The sequence below is a fragment of the Alligator mississippiensis genome, chromosome 2, assembly GCF_030867095.1.
Source record: "Alligator mississippiensis isolate rAllMis1 chromosome 2, rAllMis1, whole genome shotgun sequence".
Lineage (NCBI taxonomy): Eukaryota > Metazoa > Chordata > Crocodylia > Alligatoridae > Alligator > Alligator mississippiensis.
The window spans coordinates 146134588-146151568 of record NC_081825.1 but is presented as its reverse complement, the minus strand read 5'-3'; the positions used below and the strand labels follow the sequence as shown (position 1 = coordinate 146151568).

At 41.8% G+C, this 16981-nt stretch overlaps 3 protein-coding genes across 7 annotated transcripts in view; 2 read left to right on the top strand and 1 right to left on the bottom strand.

The window, feature by feature from the left end:
* Positions 1–9236, top strand: part of TMEM150C (transmembrane protein 150C) — a 73553-nt gene extending 64317 nt beyond the window's left edge. The window contains exon 10 of the transcript XR_009459902.1: positions 495–9236. The gene's annotated coding sequence lies outside the window, so the exon portion shown is untranslated. The remainder of the gene's footprint in view (positions 1–494) is intronic.
* Positions 1–11089, bottom strand: part of ENOPH1 (enolase-phosphatase 1) — a 32425-nt gene extending 21336 nt beyond the window's left edge. For 2 of the 4 annotated variants that reach the window (XM_019483927.2, XM_014596279.3), the window contains exons 1-2: positions 10574–10917; positions 483–584 (exon numbers count right to left, since the gene is read on the bottom strand). In XM_019483927.2, coding sequence (XP_019339472.1) covers positions 483–584; positions 10574–10657 — 186 coding nt within the window. In that variant the 5' untranslated portion in view covers positions 10658–10917. Of the gene's footprint in view, positions 1–482; positions 585–10573 lie in introns of all 4 variants that reach the window. The other 2 variants (XM_019483926.2, XM_006270995.4) reach the window with 2 other exon arrangements.
* A 301-nt stretch (positions 11090–11390) lies between these two features.
* On the top strand, positions 11391–16253 carry HNRNPDL (heterogeneous nuclear ribonucleoprotein D like). 2 transcript variants are annotated; one of them, XR_363389.4, is made up of 9 exons: positions 11391–11586; positions 12385–12553; positions 12636–12797; positions 13273–13404; positions 13534–13648; positions 14375–14542; positions 14664–14754; positions 15148–15249; positions 15977–16253. XR_363389.4 is itself a non-coding variant. In XM_006270996.4 (8 exons), exons 1-7 carry the CDS (start codon positions 11489–11491, stop codon positions 14732–14734), a joined length of 915 nt encoding a protein of 304 aa, XP_006271058.1. In that variant the 5' UTR covers positions 11391–11488; the 3' UTR covers positions 14735–14754; positions 15977–16253. The 2 variants fall into 2 exon arrangements, 1 of the variants encoding a protein (XP_006271058.1); XM_006270996.4 differs by lacking the exon at positions 15148–15249.
* Positions 16254–16981: the final 728 nt, after the last annotated feature.

Sequence of the window (16981 nt, the reverse complement as noted above, 5' to 3'; positions counted from 1 at the left end):
TTGGAACTCCAGCCAGGTAGTTGTACCCATCTAGATTTTTATCCTGTTTTTCTACAGCACCTCTTGTGTGTACCACCAGTTATCAAAGGATGATGCTCCTCTGGAATCTACTCTCCAGTTGAGAACAAAAATTGAGCCAATCTGTGACATTTAAAGAAAGGTGTTAAGTTTTACTGACTTTCAGCAATGGTGGGAAGATGTGTATTATTATCCTTAGATTGAACTGCAGGTGGGGATCAGCATCTATTTCAGAATGAAGTTGGTCAGTGTTTGTGAATTTTAGGTACATGTGCATTAAGAATATCTGGTGAGTGCATTCTATAGATCCAAAAATAAGATCACAAGTAAGGTAAGTGCTCTTCAGGGGCAATCTAACTCTTTCCATGATTTGACCCAGTATATGATGCTATTAGAGAAGTAGTCATTATAACTCTGAATTCACGTAAAGGCAGCAGTAGAGAATGTGGTTTCAATTATTCAACCTGTTTCCTCAGAAGGCTGACGTCCTGTTGGCATTCCTCCTCTTCCCAGTGTACACGCAAATACTCCTGGACATTATCTCTGATGTAAGGAAACAAAGTGTCCTAGTAACACACAACAGAAAACACACATGACTCATTTAAACTTGGTCATACACAGAGGTAAGTTCCCCTTAAAGAGACAGTGTATTTGTGATTATTTTCTTAAAGCTGCTCAGTTTGTATAATCTAAGCTTTGGTGAACAGTCTTACAAAGTGAATAAAATGCTCAGTTGTTAATGGGAGCCAAACACAGTAATCCTGGTAGAAGGAGAGATCCCAGTGGGACCATGAAGTGGTGCTCAGCTCACCTTGTTCAGGCAAGTGCCACCACTGCTCAGACAACGTGAAAGCATCATAGACATGGATATTCTTTTAAAATTTACAGTGAAGACACAAAGAAATTAAGGCGGGGAGGGGGCTAAACTACAATTTCCTATAATAAATCCTTAAAAATGTATACATTTTTGCTCTCTTGTTGATATGTAAAAAGCCAATAAGAAATTGATTGATAAGACAATGAAATAGTGAAATAATCAAGTGAACTGGAAACCACGCATGATTTCTCCCCTTCCTCCCTGCTAGCCATTTTCATTGGCAGTTATTTCAGGTGTTGTTTGTACCACTTGTCAAAGTAGGTACAAAGCTACCTGACAGAAATGTAATATTCAAATGGATTCCCTTGGCCCTGCTAGTGAATGCATGTGGTTTCATAATTACTTGTCATTTCTTTAATATTAGCAGAGATGTCAGCTTAGAAACAGCAAGACCAATACTAGCAAAGAATGAAAAGAAGTGTCACATCTGACAGTTTAGTGTATATCTGGGGAAAATTATCTTTCAAATGGCATATGACATGACCTCTGGCTCCTGAAAGCACATGAGTTCAAGGCTGACTACTTTCATACTCAGAACTGCCAAGTTATGCTATTTTTTCAAAAGACCCCTTTTCTTTACAAACAGTATTCTAGAAATTAAATTCAACTTATATAATTCTCCAGGTGAAATTACATCACAGAGTCTTTTAAAAAAAGTTCTGTCACCACCTTTCAGTTTTACTTTGCAAGACTTTTTTTTTAAGCAAATAAAAACAGGGTTAGAGGAAAACGTTAAAGAACTGCAGTCATCTGAGCTATTAAAGCTGAATGAAGTCAGTCTTAAAATTATGTGTTTGCTAAGAGTACCTCCAAGAAGTCCCAGTCAGGAGCTGTGGAGATGGGAACAGAATGGCCTTTGGAAGGGAGTGACACCCAGGGAGATTTAAGACGGAGCCAATCTTTAAAGAAAAGGCCTCATGGATTGCATCTGTTTCCTTGAATCATTTCATTCCTTTTCCAGGCCCAGCATCCTGTCCTAGATAACATATCCCCACTTAACCCTTCCCTGTTCTTCTCTTCCATTTCAACCTTCATAGTTCTAATCCAGTGTTTTTAGCCAGGGTGCTGCTGCATCTTGGGGTGCCTTATGATCCTTCCACGGGCACTGTGAGGTGCCACACAACACTGTTAGCTGCGCAAACATGATTCACAAGATAAATCCAGAGATTTAAAATAGGAATCCATGGTGTTACAACATTCTGACCTGTTGTGGTCTGAGTTCTTTGCAATGGAAGAATTGCTCTATTTTTCTGCAGTTTAAAAAGCAAGTGAAAAGTAGGCGCTGGTATTTTCTAAGGGATGCCTTGAGTCTGTCAAGGGGAGCTCTGAGTTTACTGAGGGTGCCTCAAGTCTAAAGAGGTTGAGAACCACTGTTCTAAATCCTCAGTCCCAGCCCAAGCTACCTGCAACCTTCCTCTATCACAGTGCCTTTTAATGGTCTTGGAAGATTAGTTGGGACTCCATTTGTTCCTAACTTAGTTACAGAACTGCTTCACAAGTTACTTTTCTCAAGTCAGGCCCTTAGGTGGGACCTGACTTGCTCTTGTGCAAGAAAGGAACAGGATAGAGAAGGTGAACTGGGCTCAATCAGTAGAGAAGGCTAATTTCAACCAAGGGACAAACAGCAGATAAACTATCAGTGTGTTATGACATCTCCAGAGAAGCAGCACTGTCCTAGTAAACCAAGATATTTAGTCAATAAGCTCAGGTGGGGAGCAGGGAACTGTGCAGGACACAACATTGCATAATTAGAACTTGCAGGTTTATTCACTGAGTGAACAAAATGGCCCAGCCTGCCAGAAAAACACATTCATTAACTGAATAACTACTGATGTGGTGATCAAGATCTGAAAGTAGTTAAGTGACACACACGAGATTTTTTTAAAAGGGCTGTTGCCTCTTCTTTGTAAGCAGAAGCAGTTAGCAACTGTCAAAGCCTGGTGAGTGGGGTCTGGTCTAATTTTATTTATTGCTGAACATCTTGTATGGTGGCGAGTGGACAGCTGTATGTATCAGAGTTGTTTTGTGACTAAGCAGGCATGGCTTCTTTTGAAGACATCCTTTTCCTAAAGTGCTGTATGGTTACTGGAATTTTTAAAAAAGGCATTGAAAGATGCACTGAAAATAACCTTCCCTCTTCAACTGTTCAGCTCTTTAGTATCTGGACATACTTTAGTAATTCTCCAATCACTACAGTCTCTTGTGATTGTCAAGAACAGAATTTGTAATAGTAGAAAATTGGAGCTATTTAAACCCCCCCCCCAAAAAAAACAACTAGACTGTTCAGTCTTTTATTATAAAAGGGGGAAAAGATAAACAAAGCATATGATTATATTTTTACTCTTGTATGTCACCCTTAGGGTTGTCATTTAGACAGCTGTTGCTGATTTTATTTTGTAGTTCTCCTGTTTCAGCTGAGAAGAGTTCAGCTGTAGATGCTGATCAGAAAATGCTCTTTGGAGATAGAAGAGGGAGAAATTTTCTGAGCTCTAACTAAAAAAGGGAGAAACTTAAAAAAAAAAAAAACACATTTCACTCAACTAAAAAGATTAGAGAAAACAAGTTCTTGTTTGGATAATTTTTGCTCTTGAAAGCCCTCTGTAAATGGCAGAATTGTTGAATAGTTAGTTGTTTCATTCTAATCAATTTCCCATGTTCCTACGAAATAAGAGGGAGAGTGAAGAAGATAAAAAAATATATTCAAAAGCTCAAAAAAACTGTAAACTATGTTCCCTTGGACACTGGTGAAATATGATAATTTGAGCTTTTTACTAATTACAATAACTCATCTTAAAAAAAAAAGAAAAAGAAAAAAGGCTTAATTTCAAGTTGATGTATTTTTTAAACAGTGTGGGGAAATTTAGGATAAGCACTATCTAAGATGCGTATATCCAAAATAGCTGATTTGTTGTTTATGTAGCTCCACAGCAAGTTTTCAACTTTTCTTTTTGACTTTTGCCCTTATGGTATAAAGAATAAATGGAGAAAAACCAACGCAGTATTTGTTTTCCCAAGCCTGCAGACAGCCTGAAACTGCACTGGAGAGAGGTGAAGTTTCTTTATCCCATTCACCCTGCTGGGCCAGAACCTGTATGCCATTGATGACGACACAAGAAAGTTGATACCGATTGTATCAGCTGGTCAACCTGTGGCACGCAGTGCCACAAGTGGCATGGGAAACCTTCTGTGTATGACACGTGGCAGAACAAGGAGAACAGTGGAAAACAGAGCAGGGAACAGAAAGCAAAGCAGCAGGTCAGGCAGGGGAAGGGGACTGGAGTGGCACTTGGGGAAGATGTGGGGCTTAGTTTGTGGCATGCCTGCCAAAAAAGTTGGGTCTCCCTGGATTATATCACTGGCTATTGCTTTTGCAAGTGAAATGGGTTGGAACTAGCTCATGGATTGGGAAGCAGGGGTGAGTTGCTGTGGGGAAGACGACAAGGGAAAAGATGCCCCTTATATTTTTCATGAGAACAGGAGAACAAAAGATCAAGAACTGCAGCACTCATAGAAAAATTAGGAGGTCATCTAGTCTAATCCCCTGCTCAAAACAGGACTATCCCAAACTAGGTAATTCCATTCAGTCCAATCTTAAATGTAAAAATGGTTTTCCCAGTGAATGAGTGGTAATGAATAGGGCAATCTTCTAGAAATAAAATAAGTACAAGTTTAAAGCTTTTTCATAAAAAAACAATTTTTCCCTTGATTTTTAGGCAAACCTCCCACCAACATCAAAAAGAGGTCTGCTGTAAATGGAGGGTAGATATGAATCCATATCCTGCCCCCATAAACATCAATTTAAAATGGAGTTCTGTCTTCTCCATATAACGCATCTGACATGTTAAAAATAGGGTGTGCAAAAACCCTAAATCCTTGGAATGAGCTGAATTTCTATAAGTATGGATTCCAAGGCTCCTTCCTCATGAGATATATGACAGGAGATTAGAATACCCTGTACATGAAAAGAGTTTGATGTATAAAATAAATGAGGTAGAACAGATTATCAGCAGCTGAGAATGTAGAAGGAAAATTAAGGAGACTGAGCAAACTGTTGTGAAGTCTGTAATGGCTTGTGATGATGTACTTCAATAAAATGCCATTAACAATTCAAACTGCCTAATAAAATTATCTTTGAAGAGTTCAGCTGAAGCCAGAGAAAAGTTCTCTGACAAATCTTTATAGCAACCAGCTACAGGTTAGAGAGAAATATGGAACACAGCAAGTTGAGTTGTGACTACCATTCTGAAGAGAGGCATCTTAGACCTGTTGAAGAAAACAAATATTAATGGTTATAAAGAAAGTTATACTGAAGACCACTGTACTGTGTACTGAAGACCAATGTAGGTACTGTGCAGGGCATATTTATTGGGTTTTAGAAGTACAAACATTAGCCCAGGAAGTAAGCCATTTAAAAGAAGTATTGATAATTTGTTAGTTCAAGATCATAAATATATTGTATCCATTTGGAAAAGGGCAGAACTAGAAGAAAGAATGGCTGGAAGAAGACATAATTAACAGTTCTTGAAAGCTATGCTGATATGTCCTCAAGTTTGTTAGGGTAATTCTTGCTTTCTTGAAGGGAAAATTATGTTTCAGAAAGTGATATCTCTTTCTGAAAAATGGCACAATAGATGTTTAATTAATATGAACAGCTGTCTGTGGTGCTTTCACAATCTGTCTAACCAGAGTTTGTAACCAGTTAATTGTACTTCCAGGTTGTGTTGGTGTGGTTAACACTTTTTAACAGTAGTAACTAGCCATGTTTCACCCTTCTTAGTGGCCTGACTTAGAACAAGCTATCTTCCAGTGACTAGTTCATAAGTTATTTTGCTTTGTTGTTGTGGATCCCTAACAGGCTTATACCAGGACTTCCTGCATTCTAACTTGGTGTGCCACAGGGCATCGCTAATGTACCTGGTGCAATGGTAGTGCTGCTCTTTCTGTGCAGTTTGGGTGCACTCTCCTTTTAGGGGCATTATGGAAGAGTGTGGTGGGGCATAGGCCTTTTCAGACTTCGGAAGGTGCAGCTAGCCCTGCTTGCTAGTGAAGGTATAGGTGGAGGGGGATCAGGCTGCTGGGCAGATCCTCAGCTGGGAGCATTAAAGAAGGGCTAGCTGAAAGAGGGAAGGGGAAGTTTGTTAAAGATGGACAACCTGAAAAGAGAAAGGTCATGTCTTTTGTTTGTCTTACTTCCTTTGCTGAGGAGGAGTTTGAATAAAGAACCTATTTGGAACCTGGAAAGACGATGGCTGAGACTCATGCAAGCCCAACAGCAGGCACAAGTAGCTCACAGAGAGGTGCTTAGATTTTCCAAGAATACTCTAATACACATGCAGTTTGGTAGCAAGGTAGGAGTTTGGTAACAAATATGGCCAAGAAGTGGTTGTATTATGAAAAAAAAAATGTTGTATAAACCCAACTCAGTTAATATTTCTAGCTGATAATTAGTCAAGAGGACTGGGTTAACCCAGTAATTAAAAGAGCTGCATTTTAATTTGGGCAGGCGCTTAAGTAATAGGTGGCTAGTAATAGGTGGTTAGTGGCTAAAGAATAAAGACCAATTGGAAGAACTTGGGTGCACAGGAGTCGGGGACTGCTGTAGGACAGCAGGGTTTGGAAGCAGCAAGGTCCAAGGGGTTTTTTTGTCCAGTTGAAAATGTAATAAATTAGAATTGCAATTGGGAAAAATACCTGGCTACTATTTGGGACCTCTGAAGAAACAGTAAAATAGCAAACTGGGTGAACAAATAAGATAATTATAAATACATTCAGAAGTCTTTCATCATACTAAGTTTTTGTGGAAATTGCTTTAAAGATTCTAGTTATGATGAGTCAGTTAATGAGATAAGATGTAAGAATGTTAGGCCCCTGGCAGACATTACACTTAAGACATGATTAACCAATTAATCATGTCTTCAATAGTTATCTAGCCGTGTATCATGCAATGAATGGCAAGATAAAATGGGGAAAAAAGCCACAAAATTATTTCACAGAATATGCGAGATAATATTATGGCTGGTTTCCATCCTCCTTTATACTGAACATGTGATAGGGTCCCTGCTATGCAGCCTGCTGCCAGCTGCATAGTGGGGCTGTGGGACCAGCTCCAAGGCTGGGATTGCCAATCAGCTGATTGTCAGTCTTAGCCCCAGGATCATATCAGATCCAGTTCAAGATCAGGGAATTTGGGGGGGTGGCTGTATTAATGGCCACCACTCCCCTGCTGCCATATTTCTTGACTTGTGGAGATTCTCGCGAGCCTCATGCAATGGCTCTGTGGGCCATAGGTTGAACACCCTTGTTCTAGAAGGTTAAGTGACCCACTGGCACGCTAAACTACACATTTTTTGATTGAAAAGCTACTAGGTAAAGCGAGTTAACCAGAACAGTAGTATCCCAAATTTTTCAATCTGTCATTTCCCACAGGTCCTGTTCTTATGCAGTCTTAAAATAACATTGTACAAAAGGAGAACCACACTTGCCAGCTGTGAAGTGGACAGGAGTCTGATAGACTAGGGAATGAGACAATGAACTTATTTGAAATAAGTCACCCAACTGTTGTTGGGAGATTAAATTTTTAGGGCTGTTCTGTTCTGGGTGGGATGTAACCTGACAAATCAGAGATGGGACACTTGAATATTCAATGATATAAAAAGTCAGAATGGATGATCTAATGGCTTATTTTGGCCTTAATATTCCATGAATCAGTCCACTATGACCCAAGATTTTAATCTAGCATTTCCAAAATTTAAAAGCTGAACCTCATTTCAGGAAAGAAGTCAATCTGTGCCTTCCACATTACTAATAAGCCTACATCCTAATTTTTAAATTGCTTGCCCAATATACCACTTCTCCAGTTAATCTTCAGACTCAACTCTCCATCTTTATGGAAAATACAGTATAAATCTTCATACTACTCTTCTCCTTTTTTACATTATTGGTATCTATGCTAGCACCAAGTAAAAAATGAAGTCAGTTCACAATGCAGAAAGAAGCTCTCAGAAGACTCAAATAAATATTGCAGCTTCAGATACATTCGCATAATGTTTGGAAGGTCATCTCTGCATCCACAGCCCCTTAAAAGACTTAATTTCAAAATTAGTAACTGAAAACAGAGAAAAATCTTCTGCATGTCACAATGTAGAAAATACTAACTCAAGCAATTCAGGTATACCTCACAAAAGTCCCATCCAATTATAAAAATCCATGCAAGTTATTCTTGAAACATTCTTGCCCTAGCATATACAATAAATAGTTTGTTTAAAGTAACATTTTAAAACTATCTGCTTTTAAAATGTTTATACAGTTTCCTATGTTAGTATAAACCCTTTTAGCACAAATAAAGTTATACCAATAAAAAAAGATTTTTTTGTCAGTAAAACATGCAACACCAAGCAGGTTTTGCCATCCTAGACAGCTATGCCATTAAAAAAATTACATTCCTATCAATGGCCAACATAGCTATGTTAGCAGAATTTAAATATAGGCCACACCTAATAACGATTAGTAGCTGCCTGCAGTAATAGCTACCTTAAAGTCAAAATCTTGAGTCTTTTGATGTTGATCATCTATATAAAAAAAATCACAATTAAAGAGGAAAAACATCTAGTTGATGGGTTTATTTCGTCTTAAAGAGTGGCCTGCAAGAAAAGCAGCAAAGGACTCGTGAAATTGATTTTTCCATTCTAAAAGAATTTAGCATTGTAGTTTATGGTGGTTAAACTGTCTTTTCATTACCAAAAAGGAACTGTTCACCATCTTGCCTGGTTGAAAATTAATATTCAGGTATATTAAGAAAAAATTATCATAAGCAAGCTCTTGCCTTTTTTGCCAAATACAGAGGTGTATTTTTATTTGTTATAGAAACTGTTATACAATTAAAGTGATGTATGCTCCATTAAGCTGCTTTGGGCAATAAACATGAATGTAATGGTACTGTTTTGCATTCATATCATTCATAACAACTTGATTTTGGGGGGGGGGGGGGGGGGCAAGTAACACTTGCAAATTATAATGTTGCTTCATGTGTTTCCATGCATGTCAGCAATGATCAAAATAAAATCCTCACCTTGCACATGAAGGATTATTTCATGTTTAATTCATTTTTTACAGATATCAATATTTTGAGAACTGGATGGACATAATGGGAGAGTACAATGTGTGTCGGAGTTCTTAGGTAGGTCCAAAGTGATCTATAGTACTTGTTAGCACTGTGTTCAGAAACATATATTTAAAAGGCCACGCGGTAAACTAGTATGAATGTCTGTTCTTTTTTATAGTCTGTAGTCATGTATATATTTTTTTGGCTTTCAGATTAAAAGAATTATGCAAGTCACACTTATTTTAAAAGACTGTTGCTGTTGTGTAGGATTTTCATAATGTTCACCCCAAATCACTTAACTTTTTTATTTGCAACCCCCACCCTGCTTTTCTCTGTGTTGGCTAGTAAGCGCTGTCATGGCCCAATCAGGCTATGCCTCAGGCATCTCTCTCTAAGTGACCTGGTTTCTCTAATAATTGATGTGAGTAGATCACAACCAAGCGTACATGCCTGCTACGTGTGACAAACTGCATTTATGTGACAGCGTGTGCCAGAGCTACTGAGGCTTAAAAGGCCAGAGATGGTTACACACTTTTGCAGGCTGGTACTGAAAACTGTGGGTGTTTTAGGTTGGGAAGAAGAGAGAGGGGAGCTGCAGATGCTGAGGCCTCTTCAGTAGCCGTTTCTCTTTGCATTTCAATCTACAGCATTGGGCAGGGCGGCAGCATGTCAGTAACACCAGCAAGGAGTTGCACAACAAGGGGAGGCAAGAGACAGACCTACACATGCACACTCTGAGAAGTAGGCAGTCCCACATACAGATGCCCTCCCCACATGCACAGTGTGCAAGCTAGGCAGCCCCTGCACACACACACTGTGCAACCTAGAGACAGACACACATGGACCCCCCCCCCACACATTGTGTAAGTTAGAGATGACCCCCCACACCCATGTGCTGTGCAAGCTAGACATATGTGCATGTGCGTACACACGCACACACTATGCAAGCCAGGGACAGATCCACATGCAGGCCCTCCCACACACACTGTGCAAACTAGACATATGCATGCTGTGCAAGGGTACGCTAAAGGCAGGTTCATACACACATGGTGCAAGCTCAAGACACTTCCCCAACACCCACACCATGTACAAATCAGATAGAGACCCACACATCCAGCCATATGTGTGCAAGCTAGACAAACCAACACACACACTGCACACAGCCCCCCCCCAAGCTAGAGACACCCCACAGCCGCACACACTTGCATGCCAGACAGCTGCACCCTCCCACACATCCAAGGTGCAAGCTAGACAGACCCCCGCTGTCAACTACGCACAAACTTCGCATACCTCTATCACACACGCACATGAACGCACGCGTGCGCGTTGTGCAAGCTCCAGCCAGGGACACACACCCCCCAGCCCCGTATCACTCACAGAAACGCATGTGTGTAAAGCTGCCAAAGAAGATTTTTTCCACCTATGTAGTTGTTCTAATAAAACACATCGCATCTACCCAAAATACACGGCGTGGCGCTTCCGCGTGAGCTATAGCCAGGACCCCTCCCCCACACCCCGCGGCGCTCGATATCCAAGCGAACGTGCCCGCAGCCCGCGTGCTTCCGGCCCCGGCCCACCTTGACAAAGGCGATGGGCGTGGTGGTGCCTTCGATGTCCAGCAGGATGGCGCGGACCGCGGCCGGCACGGACAGCACCCCCATGGCCCCGCCCGCTCGCCTTGCGCTGAGCTGCGCCCACTGCCGCAGCAGCTGCGCGCGAGGTTGATGCCGAGTAAGCGGAGCCGGCAAGCGGAGAGTGAGAGGGCTGCGCCGATTGGCTGGATAGGAGGAGGGGGTGGGGCTTAGCAGGCACCCTAAGGCTCTAGGCCTGGAGCCGGGGGTAGAAGTTGGTCCGTGGGGGACGGGACTTAGCGCAAAGCTGCGGAGGAGGGGGCGCGAGCCGCTGCGGGACCTTCGAGACAGCAGCCAGCTGGCCACGTGAGTGGGGTGGGCAGTGCCGATTGGCTGCACGGGACGAGAAGGCGGGGCTTTGCTGACATCTGTGCCTGCGGGGCGAGGCAGTGCGGCCTGCTGTGGGCGGGCGGGGCTGCTGAGTGCACCAAGTGTGGGGGGGCGCGTGCGCGGTTACATAAACAGAGGCCCTTCCAACCCTGAGGTGGGCGCGGCGCTCTCGGCTGCTGTTGCTCTCCCTTCACGTGGGGCGAGAGAAGACTTGGTGTGGGCCGGCCCCCTGCCCTGGGGCTCCAGTCGGAGCGGCCTGCAGCTCTTCCGCTTGCTCCGCGCTGCTTCCTCCTCTCTGCCCATAACCGCCTAGCCGCGCCGCCGCCATTCTGCGCTCCCCCCTGCCGCCCGCAGGGGGCGCTGCGGATCGCGCCCCACCGCGCCGCGCTGATTGGCTGCCGTGACAGGTATATAAGTACGGCGCAGGCGGGGCCCGGATCTCTTCCGCCGCCATTTTCTCTGCCGCTCGGGGCTCTGGCTGCGCGGCGCCTCCTCTCTTTGCCACTGCGTGTCGGTCTCTGCGCGCCCGCCATGGAGGATGTGACCGAGGTGAGTGGTGGCGGCGGCGGCTCGGAGGACTTCGCCGAGGGCTCCAAGATCAACGCCAGCAAGAACCAGCAGGACGATGGGTGCGTGCGGCCTCGGGGTGGAGACGATTGTCACGAGCCGGGCCTGGCTGGGGGGGGGGGGGTGGTGATCCCCTCCCCCACTCCTTGGTTGGGGGGGCTCTTTGTGTCTTGACCCGTTGACCTGGCTTCCGAGGGGCGGGGTCACGAAGTGCCAATCACTGCCCCTGACGTCACCCGCAGCCTATTGGGGCGCGGCAAGCCGCCACCTTCCCCCTCCTGGAAAGGGGCGGGGCGAGCGCGTTTTCTGAGCTGGGGGGGTGGACACGTGCGCGGGCACGGGCCTGCACTGCTTCCCTCTGGCAGCATTGGTGCGTGGGGGGAGCCCCCATACCTGTGGTTATGGCAGAGTGCCAAAAACACCCACAGTCTCCCCTTGTTAGGTGTTGGTGTGCCAGGGGTGGGCAGCAAGCAAGCTGCAAGGAGCCTGATCCTTTTTGCGGCAGCGCAGCCCAAACACTTACCCACTGTCTATCTGGAAGCATGTGTGCCAAGCAGAATACCTTCCCGTGCCACACTGGCACCTGTGCTGGGACTTGCTTGCCCCAGGGTTATAGTCTTGCTCAGGATTATGTCCATCGTTGTGCTCTCTCAGCGTCTAGTGTCAGACCTTCCCCTTCATCTAAGTAGGTCTCATGGGTACAGCAGGCAGCCCCAAGCTCTGAAGATGGGGTGGATGGATCCAGTGGTATGTTGCTGGCTCCAATATGGCTAGAGAAATTGCCACATAGGCTTGGTTCTTTCCAAGCTTGATGTGACTAGCCAAATGCTCTGCTCTTACCTTTTTCTTTTTTTCTTTAGCAAAATGTTCATTGGAGGCCTGAGTTGGGACACAAGTAAGAAAGATCTGACTGAATATCTTTCTCGTTTTGGAGAGGTCGTGGACTGCACAATTAAAACAGATCCAGTAACTGGGCGGTCAAGGGGATTTGGGTTTGTTCTCTTCAAAGATGCTGCCAGTGTTGAGAAGGTATGTGCTGTCAGTTTAGGGGCTGTAACAATTTTGTCGCTTCTGAACTTTCTGAAAATTTTCTTGGGTATTGTCTTGTTAGGTGCTGGAGCTTAAGGAACACAAGTTGGATGGCAAGTTAATAGACCCCAAAAGGGCAAAAGCTTTAAAAGGAAAAGAGCCCCCCAAAAAAGTATTTGTTGGTGGGCTGAGTCCAGACACATCTGAAGAACAAATAAAGGAGTACTTTGGTGCTTTTGGAGAGGTACAGTATGACTGCTCTGGAGACTCTTTAATTACATGATCAGTGTTAATAAATTAGATAATTTGTTTTAAGTTTGGGAAGAGAGAGGATAATCTGTGCTTTCCATGGAATTATGGTTTTCATAAATTTCAATAAACCAGCAATATCTGGAATGAGGTGCAATAGTTAAATTAACCATGGTACTTGTGGTGTACCTCATCAAGTGATGCAAGGGGATTTTTTGGTTGTGTTTTTCCCTTGCCCCCTCCTCTACTCCCCAATGTACAGATAGGTTCCACTGGAATTCCCCCACTTCAATGTAGTTTGTTCTGTTTTCGGCTATATAAATAGAAGAAGTTAAATGGATTTTTTTTTTTTTTTATTTAAACTATATTATTGGTGTGGATGTTTCTCTACAAGAGACTACAGTGAGTCAGAGTAAAAACCGTGACAATGATACACTTCAAATGATTTTTTTATTTTTTTTTATTTTCAGATTGAAAATATTGAGCTTCCCATGGACACAAAGACAAATGAAAGAAGAGGTTTCTGTTTCATCACGTATACAGATGAAGAGCCAGTAAAGAAATTATTGGAAAGCAGATATCATCAAATTGGTTCTGGAAAGGTATGGATGTTTTTGGTCCAACTGACAAAGCTGTCAAGTAACAATTCTTGTTGTTCTGGACAAGCATTCTTAGTTTTATGTTGTTTTCTTGGCATTTGCATGCAGCTAAACTTTCCTATCTCATTCCAGTGTGAGATCAAAGTAGCACAGCCCAAAGAAGTATACAGACAGCAGCAACAGCAACAAAAAGGAGGAAAAGGAGCTTCATCTGGTGGACGAGGTGGTGGCAGGGGCCGTGGCAGGGGTATGTTTGTTGGAAATTGTATCTCTTTCTAAGGGCTTTTCTCCAAGCTTGGTTTTAGTTTGTCTGTTAGGTTGCTCCAGAACAAACATGAGCAGGGTAAACGAGGTGTGGAAACTAAACTTCCTGGGACTTGGTTGACTTCACATTTTATAAAAACTAATTTAGGTTGTTTTCACAGCTACTCAAATGTAAACTGAAGACTAGTTACTTGCGTTGAGATTTGAGACTGCAAATTCCTGAATTTAGTGGTTGTTACTTTTAAAAGGTATAGATATGGGGTAAAGCTAGATAGTATCTTCAAGGTTTTATCCATGGTGATCCAGGTAATGTGGAAAGGGGGTAATAATGATCTGTTGACAGTGGGGGGGGGGAATGTTTCCAAATACATGCAATGTATATGAATGTTGGGACAAGAGTCGTCTTGCCAGTATTAGGTGATTTATGAATAGGAGTGTGCTACCTCTTCACTTTTCAGTAGTTAAACCAAAGTCACCAACATTTGCAACTCAATGTGACACTTTGAAGCAAGGTGTTTTGGAATGTTGCATGTTTTTGTGTTCCTCATGCGCTTCCAAAAGCATTAGATGCTTTGCACAGTGACAGGACTTTTCCACATAGCCATTACAGAATGGAGCTACATGTTGATGTAGATTGCTTGCTACTTCTCTTGGGAGGGATAGAGTGTAGGAAGTGGAACTACAGTGTATAATTGCTGTACTTTTTTAGGTCAGGGACAAAGCTGGAATCAAGGATTTAATAACTACTATGATCAAGGGTATGGTAACTACAACAGTACTTACAGCGATCAAAACTACAGTGGTTATGGTGGATATGATTATCCTGGGTACAACTATGGAAACTATAGCTATGGACCAGGATATACAGATTACAGCGGTAAGTAAATTTGTAATAATTATCTGTGTGTGACAGAAAAGATAAAAGTACTGTGCATGGAAGCTTGCGCTTCTAACTCTTAATTCAGACATTTAAAATTACATTTCCATTCTCTTAATAGGTCAGCAGAGCACATATGGAAAGGCATCCCGAGGTGGCGGCAATCACCAAAACAATTACCAGCCATATTAAAGCAGTACTTGAAGCAGCAGGTGTGTATATGAGGGCAAGGACCACTTCAGTTTCTTTTAATCTAATTTTAAAGATCAATAGACAAATGAAAATAGTACCGCCTTTTTCTTGTGTAGCTTGACTTCTTTGTTTAACTAAACTTTGTTAACTTAATACCTTTTTTTTAAAAACTCTGCTTTGCCTAAAGTGTCTATAGATCTTTAATTTTGTAAAAATGTGACTTCTTCATCTTCTTTAGTATGTCAGAAAAACTTAAGAGTTTTTCTGTTTGTGTTGTGTACCAGGTGATCTAGAGGAATAATTAAACTTTTATTAGAAGTATTAACAGGTAAAGTACTGAAATGGGTACAACTTAAGGAAAACAGGAATGTTGTCTTCTAACTCTGACATTATACCTTGTTTGTACCCGCCAGCGGGAACTTCATTGCAGGCCGTGTGTCACCCTGACCACGTCTCTCTGGGGTCGCACGTTGCAGGCAGAGCGCAAGGCATACACCAGAAAACGCTGTCCTGTGGTATGGTCTCTTCCAACTTCATGTACCAGCGTAAAGATTAAAGTGGAAAACTTCAGACTTTGGCTTCTTTTTTAATCTTTTTGAAGATTTAAGTGTCTTAACTTAAATGGTTTTTTACAGGAGTTAAAAGTACATAAATGCCTTTACAGCTTAATCATTTTGGTCTTCTGTTTAGTGTTGTATTTCAAATGTGGAACCTCATTTTAAGTGTGCATTCTTTAAGATTTAATGCTTGCTTTTTTCTTTTTATAGCTAATAGTGAAATCTGCAAACCAAAACGAACTTTTAAATCTGGAAAAATATTAAAGATCATATGCACATAGACTGCTACAATTGGATACATCTGGCAATGTGTTCACACAGTGTTAGTCCCCTGAGAACTTTTACAATTAATTTGTTTTATTGGCATTATTTCCAGTGGAAAAGTATACAAACAGCCTAATAATGCAATGTAAGAATGCTAACTTTAATTTGAACATGCATTGCTCTGGAATGAGTTCCTAAATGGGCTGGACTGCTGTATGGGGGATAAAAATTACTGGGTACCCAGAAACATTGTGCTACCTTTTTTTTTTTTTTTTTTTTTTTTCAAATTAAATATGCATATGATCTTTAAAAATGAAGAAAGGAATAAATAGAGGACTTAAAGCAGTTCATGAAAATGGACCTTTTAACGATTCTTGTAAAGCTTGCACAGATCTGATATTTATTTTGTCTTGGTTTTTAGGTGGAGAAGATGATACAGCAAAGCCATCTTGCAGAAAATCGAGACGGAATGGAGGGTGGTCTTCGTGACGAGATGACTATTTTGTAAAAGACTTTTAGTGTAGACACAATTGTGTCCAACTGTACATAGCGGCTGACTTAGTTTTTCTTTATAGCTTTTATTTTGTCCTTTTGCCATTTGTGTTATGACACAATGTGGATTTGTGTTAATACAACATTTATTTGTATAATTTCATGTTTATTGATTCTCTAATAAATACTTACTTATGTGATTTGTCTTCCTATGTCAGCACCACTTTATTTCAAAGTACTACTCATAAAAATCTAATGGAGATTTAAGTTTTTTCCAGAGGATTAATGATCATGTAGGAGAAGGGGAGATCATCTTATTTAAATAAGTGCCTTCAACATCCTCTGGGCACTAACTTATTCTGCACACCCTGAGCTTAGTTGTCCTTTTAAAAATAATAAACCCTAAGACTTTCTGAAATTAGTCATTTATAGCTCTTTTACAGTTTAAAAAAAATAAAATGGTTATGAAGTAAATCTTATAATTTTCCATACACAAGAGATGGATACCTTTTTTTTACCTGGAAGTTTCATAATGAGCAGAAATAGAACTAGTATTGCTTTCACAGCTGTCTTGATCTTTGAGAACTTTATTTGCTGGAAAGCTAACCCATGTGGGGGAAAGAAGTGGGTGTGGATATGTATGTGTTTCTCCCCTAATGAATTCTGCTAAACAAGGTCTGAAAAAATAGTGTGTGTCAGAATAAGCCACTAAGCCCCATTGCAGAAAGTTTTTAATTAGTTCAAGGGGCAAGAAAAAAAAATCACTCCTAGCAATAGGTCAACTTTAGGGTAAAGGGTTCATAATTTGGACCCTTCAACACTAGTTCCTTGTTTATCTTCTACAGAGAGGCCTGTTTTAAGATGCATAGCTTTTTTTGTTCGTTTGTTTTGTACAAATGTGCATGAAGCAAGACCGCAAGCCATGGATCCAAAA

Coding starts and splice junctions, on each gene's coding strand:
- HNRNPDL (XM_006270996.4), top strand. CDS start 11,489: ATGGAGGATGTGACCGAGGTGAGTGGTGGCGGCGGCGGCTCGGAGGAC. Junction 11,587..12,384: donor AAGAACCAGCAGGACGATGG/GTGCGTGCGGCC, acceptor TTTTTTCTTTAG/CAAAATGTTCATTGGAGGCC. Junction 14,543..14,663: donor AGGATATACAGATTACAGCG/GTAAGTAAATTT, acceptor TTCTCTTAATAG/GTCAGCAGAGCACATATGGA.